This window comes from Dermacentor andersoni, chromosome 1 (genome assembly GCF_023375885.2).
Source record: "Dermacentor andersoni chromosome 1, qqDerAnde1_hic_scaffold, whole genome shotgun sequence".
NCBI lineage: Eukaryota > Metazoa > Arthropoda > Arachnida > Ixodida > Ixodidae > Dermacentor > Dermacentor andersoni.
In genome coordinates, this window is record NC_092814.1 from 241,036,060 (window position 1) to 241,060,304 (window position 24,245).

The 24,245-nt window shown below is 44.2% G+C and overlaps 1 protein-coding gene across 1 annotated transcript in view; it reads right to left on the reverse strand.

Annotated features, from left to right (window-relative positions):
• Nucleotides 1-1,030: 1,030 nt before the first annotated feature.
• The window catches only part of glo (heterogeneous nuclear ribonucleoprotein glorund), a 40,747-nt gene continuing 17,532 nt past the window's right edge, over nucleotides 1,031-24,245 (reverse strand). The window contains exons 6-11 of the mRNA XM_050195842.3: nucleotides 14,450-14,625; nucleotides 7,163-7,195; nucleotides 6,531-6,625; nucleotides 6,125-6,260; nucleotides 2,601-2,789; nucleotides 1,031-1,289 (exon numbers count right to left, since the gene is read on the reverse strand). Of these exons, the coding sequence (XP_050051799.1) occupies nucleotides 1,222-1,289; nucleotides 2,601-2,789; nucleotides 6,125-6,260; nucleotides 6,531-6,625; nucleotides 7,163-7,195; nucleotides 14,450-14,625 (697 nt within the window). The 3' untranslated portion in view covers nucleotides 1,031-1,221. The remainder of the gene's footprint in view (nucleotides 1,290-2,600; nucleotides 2,790-6,124; nucleotides 6,261-6,530; nucleotides 6,626-7,162; nucleotides 7,196-14,449; nucleotides 14,626-24,245) is intronic.

Sequence of the window (24,245 nt, forward strand, 5' to 3'; positions counted from 1 at the left end):
AGAACTTGGTCTGGCGTAGTTGCCGATAAATTAAACAGGTGAAAAGATAATATATTCAACCCATTATACTCATGTGTTGTCAACATGAAAGCCTGTGCAACATCTGCCAAATAGTCGCGCTGCCCTCTAGCGTGCCCAATGGATGTCACGTGTCAAAAGCTAGCTAAAGCAGGGGGAGGGGCAGAGGCAAGCGCATTTACCCTCCTGGCCATAGCACAGGCTGTGCATCACTCTACACGTGATTGAGCCAACTCTGTAGATGCTGTGGAACACTGAATCGCATAACATGGGACTGCATGAACAAACCTCCTCCTAACCAGATGGCCTCTCACTCGCCTGTAGCATAGGGGCGGTGCTGCGCAGTTCTATAGCCTGGACACCCCACTCCACACCATACAATGAGCTGAAGAGGTCACCATCTAACATCAATTGATGGCCATGTGGCCTGCCTAATCGCCCCACCTTGCGCAGACGAAATGAAATTTTTCCTCCTTATAGTAGGCAGTTTTCAAGTCACCAATAGCATACCCGAACTGTTGGGGTCTGACCGAAGTCCGAGCCCGAACCAAGCATTAACGCCTCTTCCCAGTCAAGCCTAAACAAAGAGCAGTAGATGGAATGAGCAAAGATGCACGGCTGCGCCAGCGTTGCCAACGTGCTCCCGCACACTAGCGCTCGTCCCATCTACGATGGTGCAGAGTTCGAATTATCAGTGGCGGTGTGGATTTCAGTGTGATTAGCGGGGTACGTCACATATTGCTTTCAAAACACTGTTGGACGGACTGTGGCAGCTACTTCGAATTGTTTGAAGTTTCGAATTAAGCTTTTACTGTACCACAGAGGCTCAATAAGAACACCTTGTGCAGTTTATTGAGTGGCCGTGGCACTAGTACGTAAGGCAGTTGTACACACACATGCCAGCGAGTGGTTAATAGTACTCAGCTGCCCATTCACTCGCGTGAAGTTACTGCGTAGACAGACTACTTACCATTTGAAATGCCGAAGTCATTCAAAAAATGAAACAAACAAGTCATGTGTTCTGAAGACATTTACTGGACTGCTTTTTTGTGTGTGTGTGCTACACAGCACTTCACAATGACATGATTTCCAGGTTGGAAACTTTACATGTTAGACATGAGGTACACAAGCACAACTCTTTATACAGTAGAAAAAAAAAAAAATTAAAAATGAACTCATGATCACCAGCATACTTCCAAATGGTTAGAATGAAGTGTAGTTGTTCCCACCAATCATGTTTCCTCCCATGGAGCCACCCCCATAACTTCCTCCTGGAAGAGAATGAAGTTAGTAATGAACGTTAGCAATACTGCAGCAAGTTCCATGCTATGAAAGTTTTGTGAATTTCTATTTGACAGCTGGCAATAAACTAAAACTGAAATCTGCTTAATTGAGTAACTTATCTGTTCAATTAGGCATTGATTTCATCATATATAACAATTCCAAGAAAGACAAACCACATACCGACAACACCTGCATTCAATACAATTCTGTTCCTGAGAGTTGACATGCACAATTGTCTCGCATTGTATTCACGTACCAAGAGCCCCACCATTATTAGGTAGGCACTTTAGTGGAAGCAGAAAGCCGAAACCACGAATCTCCACACCATAGTTCTGACGGACAAAGCCCCAAAACTTAACGATAACCCATGGTTTCATCATTTGGGACTCATCTGAGTTAACACCATATGGTCAGGTGCTCCTTGCTACTATAACCTCTTGACAGACCACCCTTCAAAGTGAGTGCTTTGGATGGCTGCAGCTTGAAAGGCCCTAATCACATATGTTGCATGGTTTGCGTAATTGAACAACTGATCCTAGTCAAGCTTTTCACATGTCCACAGTAGCAACACTCACTCACTGCCCATACGAGTCTACAGTTTCATGTAACAATTGATCCAGCCACTGAAGGCTTTGAAGTCGTCAATGTCGAGCTTATTGGCAATCTGCATGGTTTGTACTTGCAAAATGCTGCTGTCAAAGTTCATACCTGCAGCTCAAACATATTTAAACCACTTCAAAAAGGACCGCATGCACGTCAGCATACTTGGCAGCACTTGCTTTTAACATATCAAAGAGGATTCTGATACATAGGGGTTTATGGGCCCTTTACCGGAACCGGGCATCGCTAATGTTATATCAAGTGTATGAAGAAGGAGTTTATCAGCAAGGCTCTAGAGTATACAAGTAATGCATGCAACACGATTAGACAAGATTTTTTTGCCATAGAATTGATGTCGATGTTTGAGAAAGTTGACAGATGTAGATACGATTTAAGCCTACCAATAACTTTGTAACAGTGGTTAGCCAGTGAAAAACAGTCAATGCAAAAAGATAACGTATGCATGCCAAATATTTTGGGTTACAAGCTTTCTATTTTGGAATATGTAGTAGGGAAATATATTTTTGTAATAAACAATAGGCTTTCGTTGTGCAATTTTCAAACCTTTGACAATTAACTATCACTTAGGTAGTTTTCATATTAACAAGGTTTCACTGTATTCAGATTTAAGTGATGCTAAATGCCATCCTAACAGTTGTGGGAAACAGACAAGGTGTAAAAGAGAGAAATGAACGCACCTCCAAAACGGCCACTGCCGAAGCTGCTGGAGCCGAAGCCAGTTCCTCCAGTGGCCATGGTCCCTGCAAAAGCAGGGGTGCCAGAAGCAGACCCAATGGGGCCTACTCCATTCCCAAATCCACCAGCATTGCCACCAGAGTTCAAGCCACTTGGTGTTGAGTTCAGAAACAGCTCAATGTAACGGTGCTCTGAAATGAAAAGTGTATGCCATTCTATTAACATTCGATAAGGATTAATAGCTTGGTCGCATTTGAACATTTTATGTAGCTGGCAAAGAAAAAAAACTGCAGGAAATGAAAAAAAACACGCATTTCTTTTTCACCCCAATACAAGTGGCATCACAGTAACAAAAGATGCTGGCACCTGAAGTTGGAGTACAGACACTTATTTGCAAAATTGTAGGAACTCTACCACCTGCATTTCGCATGCAGAAGGATGAAGGTTTACGAACATATCTTTTAATTTGACACTAACGATGTACTGGAAGTACCCAACCTGGCATCATAGACATTACGACCCTATGACAGACCAAAAATTTGCTGACGTGTACTAATTAGCTTTGGTGGTGTTGAAAAAAAAGGGGGGGGGGGAGGGGGGGGAAGCTACATGTTTCTTCTAGTTGTACAGTGTGTGTCAGCCACAGCAGTCCCGGAACTGAGTGAGCCAGTGCATGGTGAAGTCCTAACACAGTTGTCTCTTTGGTACTGAAACCGGTGCATACAAACAAGTATACACTGCTTAGGGCAGGTTCTCGCCAGCATTTTGTTCCGATGTGTAGAAGGTTTAGACCTTCAGAAGTCATGCTAGTCTCAAACGGGCCCTCATACCCTCTGAATATAAAAATTATGGGGTTTTACATGCCAAAACCTTTCCGATTACGTGCACCCATATCTAAGTACATGGGTGTTTCCGCATTTCACACCCTTTGAATACGATAAAGTAAACCTGAAGCCAGGTTCCAGAACAATTACTTTTAGAGATACAGTCGCGGATCGTTTATTCGGACCTCATGGGGACTGCGGAAATGTCCGAATAAACAGGCGTCCGAAAAAGCGGATTAAGAAAAGAAAAAAAATGAAATCCTTTATTTCCACGCACTTATTCAGGCTCGGCAGCAGGCTTGGAAGAAATTGTGAGTGCGCCATTGCACGCTGTTCCGTTTACGCGCAATCAGATAAGCCTGAATCTCGGAGAGGGTCGTACGGTCACTATAGGCGGCTGAAAGCACAGTCGCTGCTTGTGCACGCTCCGCATGCAACGGCAGCGTAGCACATGATGTGTCATCTTCCGACTCGGAGTCATCATCCGGCGGTGCAGCAGAAACCTGACGAATGATCTCGCCGTCGTCGAGTTCTGCCCATGTCAGTACAGCAGTGTCAGCACCTGTGAAACTGTCAAATGAGACGGTGTCCGGAATCGCAATGCAACCACTGCGCAGGTTTCGGCAGAACATTTTCCGCGTCAGTAGGGAGCACATCGGAAGGTGACAAATCTTACGCCTCCCGGCACCCGCTTGCCGGCATTCCCCAGCGCAGTCTGCGCGGGCACTTTCGGTGCCATTAGACACTTGACGCGATGTTTCCGTACGCTGCGTTGGATCACCGAAACCTCGACACAGCACACGACAGACCACCGTGCCGACACCAGTCGCACAAACGAAAAAACGTGGCCGGCTCGCAGCGTCGCGCACGGAAGAAACATCAGCTGCTGGATTGTCTTGACATGGCTTACTGAGCTGTAACCAGAACTGCTGTACGGCCACTCTATCGAACCAGGCAGAAACGATGATGATGAGCGGGGATTTCCAGTAGCGCCACTTCGTCGGACAGCAAGGAGGCTTAGTCGAACTATGCGCCGGTCAGAGTCGGTGCATGATGCCCTCGATCGAGTTGGCTCAAGAAGTGTCCGAAAAATCAGACGAGAGGTTGCAAGGTGTCCGAACTTTCGGCAGTTGTTATACATTATGGTCTGTGGGGAGAATGGCGGTGCCGCGAAGCTGACCGAATAATCGGGCATGTCCGAATTTTTGGAGTCCGGAAAATCGGTCGGCGACTGTAGTCAACTTTTTTTTTGCTCAAGTGGGACAGACGAAAATATTTGAATTATCCAGTGCATTGAACTAAACAGGTAGAAGAAAACATCCAGAAACTGCTTCAATTAGCAGCATTTGCCTAATTCTAGAATGCCCTCTAATCCATTCCGCACCAACTTTTTATGAATTTAAAGAAAACTAACGTAGAAATATTAAAGCACTTAAAGTACAAACTTCACGTGCGCCAAACCTATTGACGAGAAAGATGTAGCATGCCTCAGATTCTGAGAATAAGAAAAATGCACTGAGCAAAGAAAAAGAAGGGGAGGGGAGCGAGCTCGCGATAACGCGATCAAGGGGCTGGGGAGTTCGCAGGCATCCTGATTTATGACGCGCGTATACGCTGTCTGCGCATGGCTGTAAGTGCGGCCGAGTGCACCGAGACAGCGAGGCATCATGTAAGCTGTCTTCCCATGCGTTTAGCATTGATAGTTGCATACATAATCTCGAGTTTTGGTGATCGTTAGAGTGAGAGACAGACGAAGCATTCACTGCCAGTGTGAAGATATCATCGACGTGGCATGACACCGTATCATTCGTCGCCGACCCGAAACACATCAAAATTATTAGTTTGTTCATTCAATTTTTTTAGACTGCCCAATAATTTAGAAAATTCTGCGGCCCCTTTCGTGTATGAAAAACCAATCAGCGACTGTGCTTATTTGCATAAAAAGTCAAATTTCAATACAACGAAGCACAATTGCCGACTTTACATACTTTATTATATACTCAATCACTCGAAATGAGATCATTGTATTGCATTATAACACAAAGTAAAATGTTACCTAGTTCTATCTGATAATAAAAAAAGAAAAGAAAAGGAACTCACTGAAGTTACCCTTGACAATGACACGGGTAGTAGAAAGGTTTCATTTTCTCCCCTCTGTGCACCCTCACTTTCACGTTTCAGCAGTTTCGTTATTGCATAGCGCTGCACTGGTTTTGCTTCCTCGTGAAACTCACACAAACCGCAAGTATCAGACAATACCGCGTCCATGTGATTCCACGGGATTCCCGAACAGTCCACTCCACTTGACCAGCTGCAGCAGCGAATCCAAAGCTGTCTTGCTGATTTCTCTATGGCCGCACATTTGCATTTTGCACAAGGAACCGTAGCTCAATCTGTCTGGTGACATTCTACTGACTGACAGTAGTAAAGGGCGGAGATGGCATATGCAACATCACCACTACCCGCTCCAAGCAGGCGATGTGAATTGTGCTTAGGCATGCAGGCCCTTCAGACACGATTTTCTTGTGAACTACATGTTCCCTTTGCCCTAAACAAGGACTGCGCGGTTTCTGGAATAATATTTTAATAGTCCACGTCGATTTAGTATCTGCTTTTAGTGTCCCTTTAATCACTGCTTATGCAGTTTAAATAGTGCCCAAGGGCAGCACGCACTGTCAGAAGCTGATGAGGGGATTACTTACGCATGTGGGCCTTGTCTTTGCTCATGGCCTTGACAGCTTCCTCATGCGTGGCAAACTCAACGTCACATTCACCTGATGGGCGACCACTGTCTTCATAAATCAGGTGAACATTAATTGGATTCATTGGCTGAAAAAACTGCAAGGAAAAAATTTTTTTTCAACTTCATGATTGTAAACAACGTGACGATTCTAAACAATAAGCAATTTGTTGTGCTTGAGTTCAGAAGTAAACCTCAGCTGACCAGAAATTTTAGACTGAGGTTTACTTGAAGCACTGGATTTATGTCGCACCTGTAGCGAATTCCTCATGCTACCAAAACATGAGAAGTGTCTGAAGGTGCTATAATTTTACTAAATGTAGAAGGGGGAAGAAAAAGAAAAAAGAAAACAAAATATGTGAACACACCTCGAAAATGTCACGCTCAGTGGCCCGGAATGGTAGACCTCGCATGTGCACAAAGTGACCAGTGGCTGAGAAGCGAGCGCCGCCACCAGAACCTCCTTAAAAAAAAAGCAAGTGTTGTTAAGTCAAAGTTTAGTTCTGAACTGATTGGAAAGTCCATACAACCGATACAGCCTAAAGAATTTTTAAATTAATATCTGGGGTTTTATGCGCCAAGATATCAACATCATTAATACAGGCTATATAGTGGGGGACAATTTTGACCACCAGGGGTCCTTTAACCTAAATCTAGGCATACGAGTGTTTTTGCATGTTGTACCCATTGAAATCAGGCTGGCATGGCCAGGATTGAACTCGAAACCTTGAGCTCAGCAGTGCGGCACCATAGCTACCAAGCTACCGCGGCGGGTAACAGATACAGTATAACACCTTGTCAGTGATATCCTACTAAGCCTTCAAAATTTGTTAAACTGAAGAAATTGTTGTGAACCAAGGTTTCCATATTTTCTTTTTTTATTAAGTCAAGGATTCATGATATCTAGTCTACCCACTAAGGGGAAAAAAGCAAGAACTATACGGCACACCTTCAGAATATATTCTGGGGTATGAAAACATGACATACATGCAACACTCACCGAAGTCTCCATAGCCATCCTCTTCAACAAATCCTGCCAGAAATAAAATATATGCAGTTAACTTGTATAGTGGAATTCATTTGAATAAATCCAAGCACAAATATATGAAATATTCAAGCAAAGAAACAAATGGTGAAGCAAGTAAAGCTGTGGAGTAGTGCACATCAAAAATTTGAAATCTAGCATTTGGAAGAGCTTATGAGCACCTTTTTTTTTTGCATAATATATTCCGTTATATATTCTTATGTACAATACAGACAGATGTATCAATACTTTGGGAAGAGGCACATTAAACTACTATATATACCAGAATATAGGTAAAGTTCTTTCCTAAGAAAAATTAGCTTTGCAGAAGGGTTGAAATCCGAGCCAGTTGGTACATATTTAAAGGAAAAAACCAGTCAAAAACACAAAGGACAAGAGGAGAAGTTCAGTTGATAGACCAGTCGTGGTGTGAACTTCTCTTGCCCTTTGCGTTTTTGACTGGTTCTTTCCTTCAAAAATTAGCTAAGTCGCCGTCATATGTTTGTTTTCATATATCATGTTATATCATGTTATTTCATATATCATGTCATATCATGTTTTCCCTACACAGCAGTTTTTGGCACAACTGTAATTGTCATTGGGCCACTATGGAGCAACAAAACCAACCACTGCCACTGCGAACATGTGAACTTTACGAAAATATGCTTTGCCACCTCCTTGGGGTTCAAAATTAGCAGGTCTTGGCTGGAATTTGTGCTAAGCTCAAAAATGATGTGCTAAAAGGGAACAGCAGCATGGGGGCAGTGCACTGTTCTAGGGTTTTCATAAATAGAAAGTGAACGGGTGCAAGTGTCGACATTCACAGAAATCTTCTGTTCCCATGGCTGCTACGCTGTTCATATTGAACTTGAAGACCATCTGGTGGAATTTGTTCTCAAAAATCATGCACAAGTTCTTCCAGTAACGGCACGGTACCCACAACTTGGTCAGCCTGTGTATCAGCCAGTGTCTGACCATTGCTATAGGCAGACAAGAGTGCTATTAGGGCCTGTGCTAAGACTGCATTCGATGGCTGTGGTGTAAGCAGCGCGTTGTCATCAAAGTCGTCCACTTTCAAGAGCTTAAGAACCTGACAGACGATCTCCTCATCGTCCAACTCGGAGCAGGGCAGGACAGCACATCACAGCTAGCTAACTTAAAATTTAACAGTGGGGATATCGACCCTACTAGCACAGAGGTCATCGATAATTCCCGTTTCTGCGGCAGGCGGCATCTCAGCCGTGGGGTCCTGGCCTGTGGCACTGCAGGGTGTCTACCAAGTTGACATTTCCGAATTCCCAGAGTTTTCCAGATTTTCCCTGAGTGCCTTTGCAAAATTCCCTGAGTGATGCAGAACTATGTTTTATGTCAAGACGGGTTGAAGCCATATCGCCCGATTCTGTCACTCTCTAGAAAACATATGAATAAAATAAAGAAAATGTCTTAATCCAATTTGAACACTAAGGAGTATGTTTATGTTATTCAAAAAGAGAACAGAAGGGAGGGGTTAGTAAGACGCACAGCAAATAAAATGTTTTCGAAAAAAATTGCAAATGGAGTCGGACATTCTCAAATAAGAATAAAAAGGAGATGCATACAGAAGCAAATATTTTCAAATGTGAGCTATTTCTATCAACTGATAGCAAGCTCAGTGGTATGAGGCCTGAACTTTGTCACAATTGAAATTCTCTCTCTCAACAGCTCGTAAGTCAACCTCAATTGTCCTGACATACTCTCAGCTCGCAGACGACGTCGCAGTGTTGTTTCACTGCTTTAAGGGGAGACATGGCTCTTAGGAGTCGAAAATTTGCCCGAAAATCGAGTTTTCAGAAATGTCATTTTCGTGTTCCTACTACCATCCCACACCTGTCTGCAACTTTTTATTTAAGAATACCTCATATTGATGGCGTAACAGCGATTCAAAGATTCGTTGCCACACCCACAGCCCTTTAAATTGTGGACAAATTGCGCTTATTTCGGCTGCCTATAACTCGTGAACAGCTTGCCCAACCGCGGCCATTTTGGTATCGTTGAAAAGCTCCCGCGTTTGTCTTCTTTTTATCACTCAGTAAGCAACCCTGCGCTGGCCGCCTTCACAAATAAAACGAGAAAAAAAGCGTGTATAGAAAGTAGTCACTGGCCAGCTAGGATCATGTGGCTACGATAGCGTCATGTTATTGGCTTAGGGCACTGGATAGGAAAATTTGGCTGGTAGAGGCGCCATTTTGTCTTTGGTTGCGACCGCGCCACGATAAAGATGCCTGGAGGACCGAAAAAGTTCCACACTGTATCAGTTCGGCTGAAAGCGAGCAAAAAATAAGAAACGGGCTAAGGGCACGACATCGCGGGACACTGCAACGTATGAGCAAGCGACTTTCGTCGCTAAGGCACCCAACAACGGCGATGGAGGTGATAGCGGGCCAACATCGCGCGGCCCTGGAACCGACGAGCAAGTGACTCGCGGTGCTGGTGCATCCGACAACGGCGGTGTATCGCGAGACTCTACAACGGGTCAGCAAGCGATTCGCAGCGATGCTGGTGATAGCGATCTGCAGACCGACGGCATCCTTCGCGCCGACTCCGGCAGTGTGAGAGTTGACGCTAGAACTGTCACGAGCAGCGAAATAGCTCAAGTGAGTGCCCGTGATCAAGTCACACTTGATAGACTCGAGTCGACGCCGGCAACAGCGCGAAAGACTGCTGTTTTCACTGATGCAAGCGACGCGTCATCGGCTTCAGCCGTGGACATTGCAGCTTTATACGTGATTGTTGACCTGAACCTTGTCAATGTGCTGCTTGCTGCCTTGAGGTGCAAGGTATGCGGAGGGTGTGCAAAAGTAGTCACGGGCGACCGTGACAACGGCCTCGCCAAGAAACTGGTCGTGTTGTGCGAGAATTGTGGTGAAGTTGCGGCGCAATGGAACTCGCGCAGAGTTGATGGTGAAAACATTTTGAGATTAACATGTTAGCCACACGTGCAATAATCAGCAGTGGAAATGGCCAAACAGCCATGAACGACATCTTCGCGTGGATCGGGCTTTCGCGCCGGGGACTCCACAATAAAACATTTCAGCGGCACCTAAAGAAGACGCTAGAGCCTGCTGCCACCCGAGCTGCCGCGACAGTTATGACTCGGTGTGCGAAAGAAGTCACTGAACTGTATGAGGACATTAGTTTTGGACACAAAAAGAGCATTGCAGTGTGTTACGACGGAACTTGGTTGACAAGGGGACATTCCTCACATATTGGTGTTGGAACTGTTGTTGAACTCTTCACTGGATATGTGCTCGATTACCATGTGATGTCTAACTTTTGTTTGGGCTGCGAGAATGGCCCTAAGCCAGACAGTGAGGGCTATGACCTTTGGAAGTTGAGCCACCAGTGCAAAAAAAACACAAGCTGCAAGTCTGGCCAGATGGAAGTAGATGCAGGCAAAATCTTGTTTGAGAGGTCGCTTCAGCGACATAACCTTCGCTATACCACCATGTTGTGTGACGGTGACGGCCGCACATACAATGCAATTAAAGAAGCGAAAGTTTACGGATACATTGAAGTAGAAAAGGAGGATTGCATCAACCATGTGAGGAAACACATGGGCACCACACTCCGCAACTTATTACAGAAACACAAGGGTGAAGGCAAACGAAGCCTCGGTGGCAAGGGGAGATTGACAGCTGAGCTGGTCGACAGGTTGGCTGTCTACTATGGGCGAGCCCTAAAATCACATGTTGGTGATGTGGAAGCCATGAGCCGTGCAGTGATGGCAACTTTTTATCATGTGACTTCCACTGACAGTTGCCCAAAACCATTCCCTGTGCCCGGCTGGTGAGCAGTCTTGGTGCCCCCACAATGCAGCAAAGGCCAAAGGGGAGCCAGAGCCTAGGCACAAATACAATTTGCCTAGTGATGTCGCTGCAGCTCTTTTGCCAGTGTACCAGCGCTTGTCAGAGAAGAGCCTGCTGCAGAGGTGCCTGAGGGGAAGGACTCAGAATTCGAATGAGTCTCTGCACTCTGTAATCTGGAGCTTGCTAGCAAAAGCGCAGCACTGGTCTCTTGTTGCAGTACAGGCAGCTGTTGCAGAAGCTGTGCTGCGTTTTAATGCCAGCAACGAGTATGCAGCTGCAGCAGTGCTAGCAGAGCTGGACATGAATATAACACCCACTGGGTCCAGCAGGGCAAAAGAAAAGGACTTGCGGCGGAGTACAAGTTCTACCCAAAAAAGGGCAGCATCACTTGGCCTTGCTAAGGCAGTAAAAAAAGAAGCACCATGACAGCATGCATCCTGACTACTCCCCTGGTTCATTGAGATATATCGGTGGGGGGCATCTGTGAATAAACGGAAATATTTTGGCCCGTTTTCTCAAAGCAGCATTTCTGATGGTATCATTGTCTTGGAGCAACAATATATTCAGTTGTGCATATCCTACAGCAGTATTTATTTTTTTGCCAGAAAGGTAGTGAATTGGTCAGTGAAGTAGGCCTAAAATATGAATAAATATTACAGAAAATTTCTAAAAATAATAATTTTTCTTGGCAGCTGCATTAGCTTCTACTTTGAAAATTTTGACATGCTCTATTTTTGGTCCAAATTTGTGAAAAACATTCATTCTTGCCTAGTTGGACCCCTGTATCATCCTTGATCAATTTAGTATTCAAGCATTTGCCGTAATCACCACGAACATATCATTAAATTTTTTTCTCGTTTTCTCAAAACGACATTTTTGATGGTAGTGTAGTTTTGGAGTGACGATATCTCTGGTTCTACTCATCTTATTGCAATAATTCTTTTTTCGTCAGAAAGGTGGACAAATTGGGAAGGCAGTAGGCCTAAAATGTGAACAAATATCATTACAGAAATTTTGAATAAGTCATAATTTCTCCAGGGTTTCACTAATGCCTTCTGCTTACAAAAGTTTGACATGCTGTAACTTCGGCACAAATCAGTTTAGAACATTAATTCTTGTAGCACTGCAACCTCTGATCATTCAACATCATTTTGATGTGCCAGTCTCCTTCATTAACAAGCCAGCATTGTAGAGAACTTGCCTCCAAATTAGTCCATACAAAAAAAAACATGAATTGCTTATATTTTGAAAAGTACTTTTGCATGGGAAAACCAATTGCATATTTGAAATCAGCATGTCAAAATACATGAGTGATGGAAGTTTCATCAAATTGTGGCCACAAATAAAAAAAGAATTTAAGTGGGGTGTCCCCCCTTAAAACATTAACCCCTTTAAAACATCACGGATGTTTTGCCTTGAGCGGAACCTTCTCCATCCCTGCCATGTTGCCTCCCACGACTACTGTCAAGAGGCTCCTTGCTATGCTTTCCCCCATGGCAGGGTTCCCCGGACAAATCAAGTGTCTTGTCAAGCAACACCTTATATAAGAGATCAGTCTCACAATTGAAGACGCCTGGAGGGTACTGGCACAGCAGTGCACACAGCTTGTCGGTGCAGTAGTTCAACACAAGGCTTTAGTCAACAGCACCACTCTTGCCACATTGGTTCACAACATTGAACAATTCTTGTTAAAAAATGACATCAATGAAATTTACTTGCAAGTCAGTAGTTTAAAAATTGTCTTTTAAATGCGACAAACCTCATGTAACTCATGCATTGGTTGCCGATGAAGACTATTTCTCTGTTCACATGCATTTAGAAGGGAGCTTGATCCCAAGCTAAACCACAGACGTTAACCAAAAGAGCAAACAGTTTCCTATCATATGTTACAGGGAAAAATTAGCGCAAAGTTTACAGTACATGTGTAGCTGGTGGCACCAGATTCTGCAATCTTTAGTTTGGTGGTCATTATTTTCACATGATATGCTTTCCCAGTTCACGGATCTTGTTAGCCTGCTAAGAAGATCTGCAAACCAGGTTAGCCTGCTAACACAGATTCACTGTGTGGGACATTTGCGGAAGGGGAGGTGTACGCGGTCAAAGGTGTACAAGATGCGCAATTTGCAATTTCTTAAACATCTTGGCTGCTCACGGGACCCACTTAGAGGGCACCAGTAAAGGCTCTGGGCAAATTAACGAGAGGTGTAGCCAAGTGGTCTCGGTTGCTCCATGTGGCTTAACCTCGCTGCCGCAGGTCGTCTAAGTCACGCTAGCTGCTAAGGTCGAAGCATTGCTTCTCATTGTAGGCAGTGTGCGTGGAAACCGTCTCATTACACTATGGCTTGGCTAGCATGCAAAGCAATGCTAGCATGCAATGGCAAGCATGCCATTGCAACAGTGGGCCATAGTGAGAGTCTATCAAAGGCACCGCGAGTGCGAGCTGTTCCACTTGACAGCACTGCATGGCTCCCTGAAGGATGCAAGCTCCGATATAGAAGCCCATTGTGTGGAACGGTATCACCGCGTACACGCTTGTCTTGCGAAAAGATACTATTGCCAGCAATGGGACCGCATCCTCTAGTCTGCACTAACTGCAATGTAAATTAATTCCAGCCCTAAAATTGAAAAAAGAATGCAAAGATGTCAATAACTTACACCACATAGGCACATTGACACTATATTTTTTACTTTTAAGGGGGTAAATTATTTTACAGTGTGTGCAAGGGAAGGCCAACCTCTGAGCCCCTCCGTTCAACCGCACCTTGCCTCTCTGTTTATGGTGGATCCACACAACAGACGGCCCTGTGAAAATCTGTCCCGCGGACACTTATTCCGCCACTCGTCTGGCTGCGAAGGGCATCCAGACGACGGACGGAGTGAGCAGACGACCGCGCCTAAATAATAAAGATGGTAGCACCGCCCGAAGCGACTGCCGCCCACTTCGAACCTGTCAAGTCGTTGTCCACTGTGTGGCCCTTAACTTTCGACCAGGGGCTTGTATTTGGTTTAAATTTGTGTCCAGAAGCTTCGACAGTAAAGTATTCGTGATGAGTGGGCACCGTTTCCGAAAACAGTCTTAGCAAGGGAAGGCAAGGGAAGGCGGCAGCCTGAACTTCATTTTTGCAAAGATGAAGGCACAATCTTTGTGGTTATGCGCTAGTGAATCATCATCACAACCACCCTAAATCATGCAAGGCATTGTACAGTACCTAGAATATCTGTCATCCTTATACATTGATTTTATGTAAATGGCAACGGTGCCACACAGCTGTTAAAATAATTGAGGTTGCAAAATTCATGTGAGAAAAAGTAAGTCAGCAAAGCTGAATACACGAGTTTTGTTAATATTGGCTAACTCGGGTAACCGAGTCCACTGAAAAATCAAAGCAAAGGCCGACAGCAGAGTAGAAAAACTCACCACGGAAGTTGCGCCCCCCGCGGCCCATGCCATAGCGTGATGGACCACCACCAAAGCGCTCAGTTCTGTCATAGGGCCCTGGTCTGGCAGTGCCCATTGGACGCATCATCTTGGGCACGCCCATGCCAACTGCTGAGCGAATTTCCTGCAGGCTGCTTTTGAAGATTTCTATGTACCTATAAGGGGGACAAAGACAAGTTCGCCACAAAACCAGGGCATTGATATAAGTGACTGTTGTTGCACTTGCATATTCCCTGGAGCATTCAAAGCATGACACAAGGCCAAATAAATTTGCACCTACTATTGTTGCACACAAAAGTGGGCCTGTCTTTTCTAAGCCATGTTGGAAAACTGGCATAAAATGCCCACTTTACTAGTGCACATGGTCAAAAATATGCAGGCACAACTGTGCCATGACTAGGATTATTTTACACCCTAAATAGAACTCCCTACCTTGGGACTTTAAAAACAAGTGAGCAGGGCATTTGACAAAACAATAAAGAAATAGGAACTCAACATTAAATAGAAATTGCTGACGCATACCGACAGCCAAAATCACCAATTCATGACTGACAGTGCCAACATTAAGCCTCAAGAGCATTTTGCCGTTGTTCTACCATCTTTGTTTTTCGCATATGGATTAGAAAAATTAATTTCAATACAAAAGAACATGGATGAAGTGTACTGCGCAGTATCCTGTGAAACGAAGCTATTTCTTCAACTGATCTTAGTCAGAAAAAAAAAAAAAAATACACACACACACACACACACACACATATATATATATATATATATATATATTATATACACACACACACACTTCTGTTCAATTTCTATAGCAGTTTTTAAACCTTCAACTGAACTTAATGTTTAACTAATCCACAGACCCCTCTCAATATTCCACTATTTCGTTCAATGCTCTAACATTCCCTCGAAGGCAAGAAATTAGCTCTATACAGTTACCTTGAAAACGGAACTATTTATTTGAGACCAATGTACACATGTGGAAAACACATGTACAGACTGTGCGTGTCACTCTCAGACACCCAAACACACACACACAAGAGCATCTCATAGCAAAATGCGCTATCTATAATAAAAACAGTAATATAGTTAGCTGGTTGTGGGGAAGGAATCATTACTATTAATGCAAGGTGAATTAACAAACTTGTACAGCCAAACCCAGATATATTATATCTGAAGGGGATCACAAACAAGTGCGATATATAGCTAATTCAATACATAAAATAATTTTATCCAAAAATTTTCAAGGGGATTTTACTGCTGTTCATTATAGACAATAATTCGTCGTGCGTGGCTCAATATATCCGGGTTTGACTGTTTGGAATGCTCTGGATCACCCTGACATATACAAAACTGAGTATACTTAGGATTTTTTTTTTGCTATGAATAGATGCAAGAAATATCCAGAGAACCACTTCAATGATGTAGTAGTAGCAATTGTATACATGCCTTGCCACCTTTGATGGCACAATGACAGGGCAGCTGTCTTAGCTGACACTACATGCGTAGATCTGACAGGGTACATGCAATGCAGGAATTTGACAGTGTATAGTAACGCAACTCTACAATCTAATTCTCACTATCAGAAATGGAGTGCAAACAATAAGCAGGGTCATCTAACACCGACTGCAAGTAGAATGCGGCGTTCATCACTGAGAGTAGCCCTCATGCTCGGCTAAGAATCAAACATGGTGGAGACGAAGTTCAGTATATATAGCAAAACACCGTTTCAGTGGGCAAGAAATTTAATTTTTAATGTGTGTTTTTTCACTGCAAGGGGTGCAGTGAAAATATGTGCAGAAGATGCACAGCCAAAAATAACCATGGCCTGAATAACCTTAAGTAAAAAACAACCATTCGCCGTACAATCACACCCATTCCATATGTGCCAAATCCCCGATATGAGTATTAGGGTGACTGTTCGAACTGGGAGAGTAATCATGAAGAAGCAAGAAGGAACAAATGGTGCCAAAAATAACACCATTTATTTGACAACTTGAACATGACTACTCACCTTTGAATGATTACCAGTCAACATTTACTGTGCACTAGCACAAGAAAAACGATTGTCAAATAAAGCAGGTATGAAAGGATAAGATGCTATCCCGAGTCATAATGAAACTTCGACAACACCAGACTTGACGAGTAAGTGAGCACAATAGCATCACAGGCAAACCACCTCAAACTATAATATACTATAGAGTGCAATTTATATGTAGCGAGCCTGCACAGAAATGCCGTACGAGACATGCTTTCCGACACCGTTAGCGATGGACATTCAAGGTCCCTAGAATGGCTGAAGTAGAACCATTTCATCCATTGCGCCTTTTCACTCCCTGAACCACACCGACAGTGCTACCTAGGGCTCGAGCTCAGAGAGTACCATATTTGCACAATTCCAATGCACAACCAATTTTTGCAAGCCTAAAGTTAGAAACTAATAGTGTACATCTAACATGCGTCGAAATGTAAAGTGTGCCCAATTTATAAAAGAACATGGTATGCCCCACATTGTCGATCAGAAAAAAAGAATGAGACGTGCAGAATCTTTACAGAATTGACACTTTCTTTTTTAAAAACAAGCATGCATAATGTAAGAGGAGCGTAGCATCACCATTAGCGTTTCATTGGTCACTGAGACCAAGCAAACAAGGCAGTATTCTCGTGCTATTACTTTCACAAGACTTTATGCGACTCATAATCAGACTTATCAAAATAGGCGGCCAACAGCATGCGGGGCACTCTGCGCAGATAGCAAGCTTGGCATGCTGCCAGAAATGCTGGTGGTCACGTATGCCAACACATCTGATGCAGATTCATACGAAATTTTGGGGAAAAGGTCACAGTACAGCACAAAATGAACCCACAGCAACCTTCAACAAAACAACAAAGTGTTCTGCGACCTTCTCGTAATGGCAATGACGCTGCGTATTATGGCAGGTTGTTACCAATGCAGCAAACAGCTTTGGTTTTGCGTCCAATTGTAATGAGCAGGCAATTTTGAGACATTAAAAAAAAAAAGAAAGCGAGAGAAGAAATGTGCACATTAAATTCATGCAAATACGGTATTCCCCTTATTATTGTAGTGAGCACACAGTGGAACATCACTCATTCTTTTGTTTACCATACTGGACACAGAATAACGCTGGCCCTCTATTGTTTCTTTTGGAATGCAGCGCACCCATTTCAGCCGATTATCCTGTCAAATGCTATTTTGAGACATGGTCACTGTGTGGCTTGAGACCGTCACCACTGCGTCAGGTTGACTTGCAAACCAATCAGTGAGTGCAAAGGACATGTGCACGTTCAACATGGTCATTGTTATCAGCCATCAACAGAATGTGCAAGAGAAGGGGAGGCATAGAAGACACGGAATGGCCCTGAAGTTATTTTAGGGACTTTGAGCAAGTGCAAAGCCCTAAATCCCTGAGAATTGGGTCACACATCTACAGTGATGCATTAGGCAAGCACTGCAACTGATATAACTGAAGTAGCATCGAGCACAATTGCATTATGACAACTTTATTTAAAGGGACACTAAAGGTAAATACAGTGGAACCCCGTTCATACGTTTTTCACCGGACCGGGGAAAAGAATGTAACAGCCGGGAAAACGCAACAGTGAGGAAAGCTCCGAAAATGAAAAAAAAAAGTGCAGCTTCAACTATGGACAATTTATTTTCACAGAGTGTGCTTAGGACTTAAAAAAGTCTAGAATGGTGGCTTGCCGTTTCTTTCGCTCGCTAGAAATCACCACATGTTTCTAATAGCCTGGAAGGCCGCATTGCTGTCAGCGTCGCTGTGAGGTGCGACGTACCTGTGGAGGAGGTCCATAGCCGCGACAGCTTCTCCAAAGCTAGGATTTGGCAACTCCCCGGCATCATGCGGCTCGTGCTCCGTCTCGTCACCGCGCCACGCCAATGGCAACAGACGAAGGAATATCCGCGGGAAATTTTGCCCTCTTTGGCGTAATCATGCTAACAATTGTTTAGTATTGCTGCGGAGCGCGTGCGTCCGAGCAGCCCGGTTGCGCGCAGCGCGGCGTGGGAGAAATGTAAACAAGAGAGGAGAGCTGGCCCGATAGGCGGAGCAACGCCAACTTCCGGCTTCACTTTAGCTTCACAAAGAGTGACGTCAGGGCCTCTCCCGAGTTTCCTTCCTCCGTGAGTCGACCCGTCCAACAACCATGCAGTGACCGTAATCACAGTGATGAAGTGAGAGCATTTTTCACGAATGGCCACCTAGTGGCGGCCTCTCGAATTGCCGTGCGGCTTTTTGCAGCCAGTTCCATTGCCAAGCCTGGCCAAGCTCGGTCAAAACTCGTCAAAAGCCAAAATGGCGGTTGGAGTGCGTTGCCTACTTTAGCCCAGGCGGGTTCGAGTTGCAACGCATCATGCGGGAACATTTTCACAGCTACTACGTAACAGCGGGGTTCCTTATACATTGGATCCTATGGAAGCTATGCCGGGACCGGATGAAAACGACGTAGCAGCCGGGAAAACGCAGCAGTTAGGAACGTAACAGTGGGGTTCTACTGTACTAAGTCAATGTGGACTGTTGAAATACCATTCCAGAAACCTTGGAACGCTTGTTTCGTACAGACTTAGTTTGCAAGAAAACTGTATCTGAAGGGTCTGAACACCTTTTTCAGAATTCATATCTCCTGTCACCCAAGCGGGGAAGTGGCGTTATTACATACTCCATCACCGCCCTTTGCTGCTGCCCGAGTTAAATGCCACCCGACAGAGGGCAGTACGGTTTTTCGCCGAAAATACAAATGCGCGGCCATGGAAAAACCGAGCCAAGACAGAGTGGTAGATTCGCTCCTGCAGCTGCTTTTTGGTCAAATGGCGTGGACCGTTCAGGCACCCCACGACATCACATGGAAGTTGAATTCTCTGCTACTTGCAGTATGTGAGAGTTTCGCGAGCCAGTAAAACCAGCACAGCACTATGTGATGACAAAACTACTGAAAACGTGAAAGCGCAGATGGTGTAGAGTCGAGCAAAAACGAAACCTTTTGACCACCTGCGTCATTGTCAAGATACATGTATTCAACAGCAGTGAGCATCAGCAAATGTGTTGTAATCACCAATTAATACAGTAAGTGAATTATGCTACAGGGTTTGGGGACTAAATCTTATTAACTACTGTTAGTGCAGTGACAGCTAGTGATTTAACTAACCTGGTGTACTGACAAACTTCAATAATTCTACTGCAACTTCAGCACTGAAGGATTTAGCATATTTTAAAGGGTATAATGAATTTTTTTTCTGAGAACTGCGAATGGGGCAACTTATGTGAATTTTTTTTTTATGTGTATTGCCTCTGGGCTCAATGTGTCAGCAAAACTCAGCATGGCAACAGTAACAGTAGTAACGCTCCCTTGTTTGGCTTACGAGACTAGAGTTTGATACAAATTTTGGAGGCTGTGCAGACGAAATGAAAAGGCAATAGTTTCATTGCCACATGCACCATCATTTGTCCAGGGCACAGATGACCTGGTATGCATTGTAGCAATACTGCAACAGGCGCCCTGTTAACTCATGTAAAACCTCTAGAGCAAAGCTTTAGCCAGTCGAAAACAGGATCCAAGTGGCAGCACATAAGATCATATGCAACTTGGAGAATTACCACTAATTCCACTTTTGTTGGTGATGACGCTATTAAAAAGAGGATGCAGCTGCTTGAAGTGGCTGAACTTTTGCTGGATTCATTCACTGATTTATAGGGTTTAATGTCTTAAAGCAACACTGGGGCTACGAGAGACGCGGCAGTGGAAGGCTCCAGATTAACTGCAACTAGCTGAGGGTTTCCCCATTCCGCCCACATTGACATGCAACCGTTGTGGCTTGGAATTGAACATGCAGCGTCCTGATCAGCAGTAAAATGCCTTAGTGACTACGCCACCATGTTAGGTACTAACTTGTGCGTAATGCACATGAAGGTGATGCCTTTGAAAGTCTCACTAAAAGGCAATGACTCTCCTATGCCTATGTGAGTTTTTCTTTTTACTGATAGGTTAGCATAACTCGCACAGGTAAAGTTCATGCTCAGCTCTCCCTACACTTGTGTACGTCACCCATCGGGACGGCACACTGCAGTGGCAGGCCACACTGCACGCCCAACAGCATTTTACAGTGGAAATACATTTCATTACGTTGGCCTGTAAAAAGACTTGCCTTTACACAAGCCCAACTTTCATACAAAGATTTATATTGTTATTTGGTGATAATTTCATCTGCTATGTCTGCTGGCACTAGTAACGCAAATGCACTACATTAAGACATGGTTATTCCTTCCTGAAGCAGGTGACTCAACATAAGATGATACACCTACAAGTCTTAACCCTTTCAGGGTCAATGACGTAAATATAAGGTGCCAGGAACAAGTCCAAAATAGTCTATGCCGTATATTTTCGGCGCCGTCGGTACATTTAAATCCTAACTTTTTCTTTTCTTTTATGTGCTGCCACTATGTGGGAATACAGGAAAATTTTCGTGCACCTCCCACTCTCGGTTTTCGTTGCATGGTTTGTTTTAGAGCTAGTAGTTTGCTCCGGCGTGTCTATATACTACCGCTCGCGCAATGGAGCGCGCGTGCGGGCAGCGGTTTGGGTTTTGTTCCGCAGGCGGTTTCAGCTTCTTGCGCTTGCAAAACTGATGGCTATCTCGTTACTAATCGCTCAAACGGCGATCACTTGTTTCTTGCTTGTGTAGTGCTCACAGGGGTGCGCATAGGAAGGATGCCGCCATGCATGCGTTTCTGATTTTCTTTTTCGAAGGCTCACGAAATTTAATTGCCTCTGGTTGGCGATAAGATGAAGATTATCGGAAGTTTGTCGCATGTTTTGCTTTTTTGACAGGCACACACACAGCCAGTTTTCTTGAGTGTGTGCACCTAAGCAGTTCGATTTCGCTATGGATGTATGTACTAGTGTAAGATCAGGAACATTTGAGATGCGAAATATTCTCGTGTGCGCATTTCCTTGAACTATGTGTACAGTTGAACCTCGCAATAACGAAATCGGCGGGAAACGCGAAAAAATTCGCTGTCGCGAGAATTTCGTTGTTGCGAAAAGAGACAGCACAGATAGGTAATGCATCGCAGAACAAAACGTTACTGTCCAAATTCTGTTAGCTTACTTTGCAAGCTTTGCTCGAGGATATAGAACTGCATTGTTGACAGTACAAAGTGTGCTGCATGCGTCGACCAGCAGTGGCAGTAGTGCCGTAACGCAGAATTTACGGTCAACTGCTTTCGGAGATGCGATCACTTGCCGAGATTTTGCGTAACTGGGCACCGGACGCAGAGCAACAGCGCATGCAGCAGCATTTCTCCAGCGCAGGCTGTTGCCCGTAGGCGCCGACGCGGCCGGTGCCGATCGCAAAAGTGATCGTATCTCGTGTACGCGAAAGCAAACGATCGAGATAACGGCCCTTTCGCGCAAATCTACATCCGGCGCAGAATCCGCACACAATGCCTGTCGGGTGGCACCAAAACCAGCGTTCTTGAAGCAAGGGATGCGCATTCCCGGACGATCGGTCAATCATGGCCCCCTGGGTGACACTCCATATGCCGCGACCGCCATCTCAAGCGCCATAAACAATTCCACGTAGGTGGGACGTGGATTTCTTTGTTTTTGCTGCATTTTTCCCACCAAGGCGCACATTACGCAGTGCACTGACGCGATCGGGGATTGTTGTTCGAAACGCGCGTCCAGTTTGCGTTCAGTCTCGCCTCACGCGATTGGACTAGGCCTCGCCGAGTCGTCAAATGCGGGGAACGCAAAATGAGCGCGCGTTTCGAACAACGATCTCGCCTGGTAGGCACGCAAACACCGTCGTCACATGTCGGTAGCAACGTGCGTGCCGCTCGTTGCGATCAACAAACAAGATGGCGGCCATGACGTGTTTCCAGCGCACTGATCGCTTCCGGCGCCCACGCAAGTGTAATGTGGTGGTATTTTACGCAATTTTAATGCAAAACAATCGCATTTGAGCACATTTTGGAGCCTGCTAGCCTTACGCAATATGCGGAGTTACGTTCCGGCAAATTTTGTTGCCGAGAGGTACGAAATGCATTGAATCCTATGGGCGTTCGCCGGGGATACGAAAATATTTCGTTGTCGCGGGAATTTCGTTGTTGCGGTATTTCGTTATCGCGGGTTCCGACTGTATAACAATGCATCAAATAAGCTTATTTCCTTTTTTATTGTTGTTAATCATGAATGAAGAGTACACATATATACCAACGCAAAATTTTTTTTCTCACTTTACGGTCACGCTAGAAAAATTACGGCAAATATTTTTTTCTATATAGGTCCCCAAGAAGAATTGGAATCTGCAATAAAAAAATCAACCCTAGGCGGTTGCATATGGCGGAAAAAATGAACCCTGAAAGAGTTAAAATGCTCAAATGTGCCAACACTTCAGTACCACATACTGTTAAGTGACAATCAGCACATGCCTTTTTAGTGCGCACGCGCACACACACACACGCACACACACACGTCTGTCCACGTGCTACCACCTTTGTTACCTTGCTGATGCACACATTGTTTGTGGTAAACATATTTAGTAAATAGAAGTTTGCATACAAAGGAACAAAGGCTAGCGACAAGAAACACTAATACCCGGATCAGAGGGGCAAATTTAGAGACATTCAAGCAACTGCACATCGCCGTTAGTGTCATTTGCAGGGTGTCTGATGGAAAGGTTGCGCAACACTTGGCAGCGAGTATGTTCGACGAACTCAGTTTGTTGCGCTGAAGTGTGTAGTCTCAATAGCAGAGCTTTAAGAATACATTTAAATGCTTAGCGCAGAGTTTGCATTAAATCTAAGACCAATTTTTCGTAATTCCAATGTAATGAGCATCTCTGTGACATCAGTGAAGCCAACAAGCTTGAACCATCCACTCTTGACATTCGTCAAATCCTTCATGTGACAGTGGAATCTAGATATGCTTTTTGGTTGTAATGGCTCATAGCAAATTGACGAGTTAATGAGATTGTAGCATGTTTTTTATTGTAAATGTTCTTGTAAATAAGAATTGTTACGCATGATAAAAGCTTTCTAAAACTAAATTCTGACAAAAGCCTTAGGGCTCCACAGATCATTGTCATCAATCCCAAATGACTTAACTTTGCCATCTAGCACCTGCCTCTAAACTGATGATCAGCAAAGTGCCACTAAATTTGTTCGTCTGAACCAGGTATAAAAGGGCCAACAGCCCTAAAGATTCTGCCTACTTTGTTCCTTAGTGAATGCTGCTTTCTAGCAATTCTTTGATAAGCACCAATAAGAGGTTAGCACAAGACTACATGCACTACATTTTAGTTATACCTCCATTTATACAGCTTTGGAAGAGTTGCTGAGCAAAAGCCATTAAATCTAAGCATAGAACTCTACAGCATAGATTTTTTAAGTTCCATGACTCAATATTACACCCCGTTTGTTCCAAGAATTATATACAGCTTTAGAAGCACTTCAAAGATATATGTTTGACTTTAAAGATGTAGAACTGGCATATCTTACAACATTTGTTGCACAGCAGTCAATTACAACTAACCATATTAGTTCTATCCCACATTTGTACTAAGAAAACATTTTTGACAAATAGAAGTAGTATTTTAGTACTTAGTAGAGGTTATTGAGAAGGGTCTATGTTAAGCCGATACTACTCTTTTCATACCCAGCTCAGTTAAACACATTATGCCCTTCGTAACCATTTTTCCATGCAATGTATGCAGAGAAATGCAACCAGGTATTTT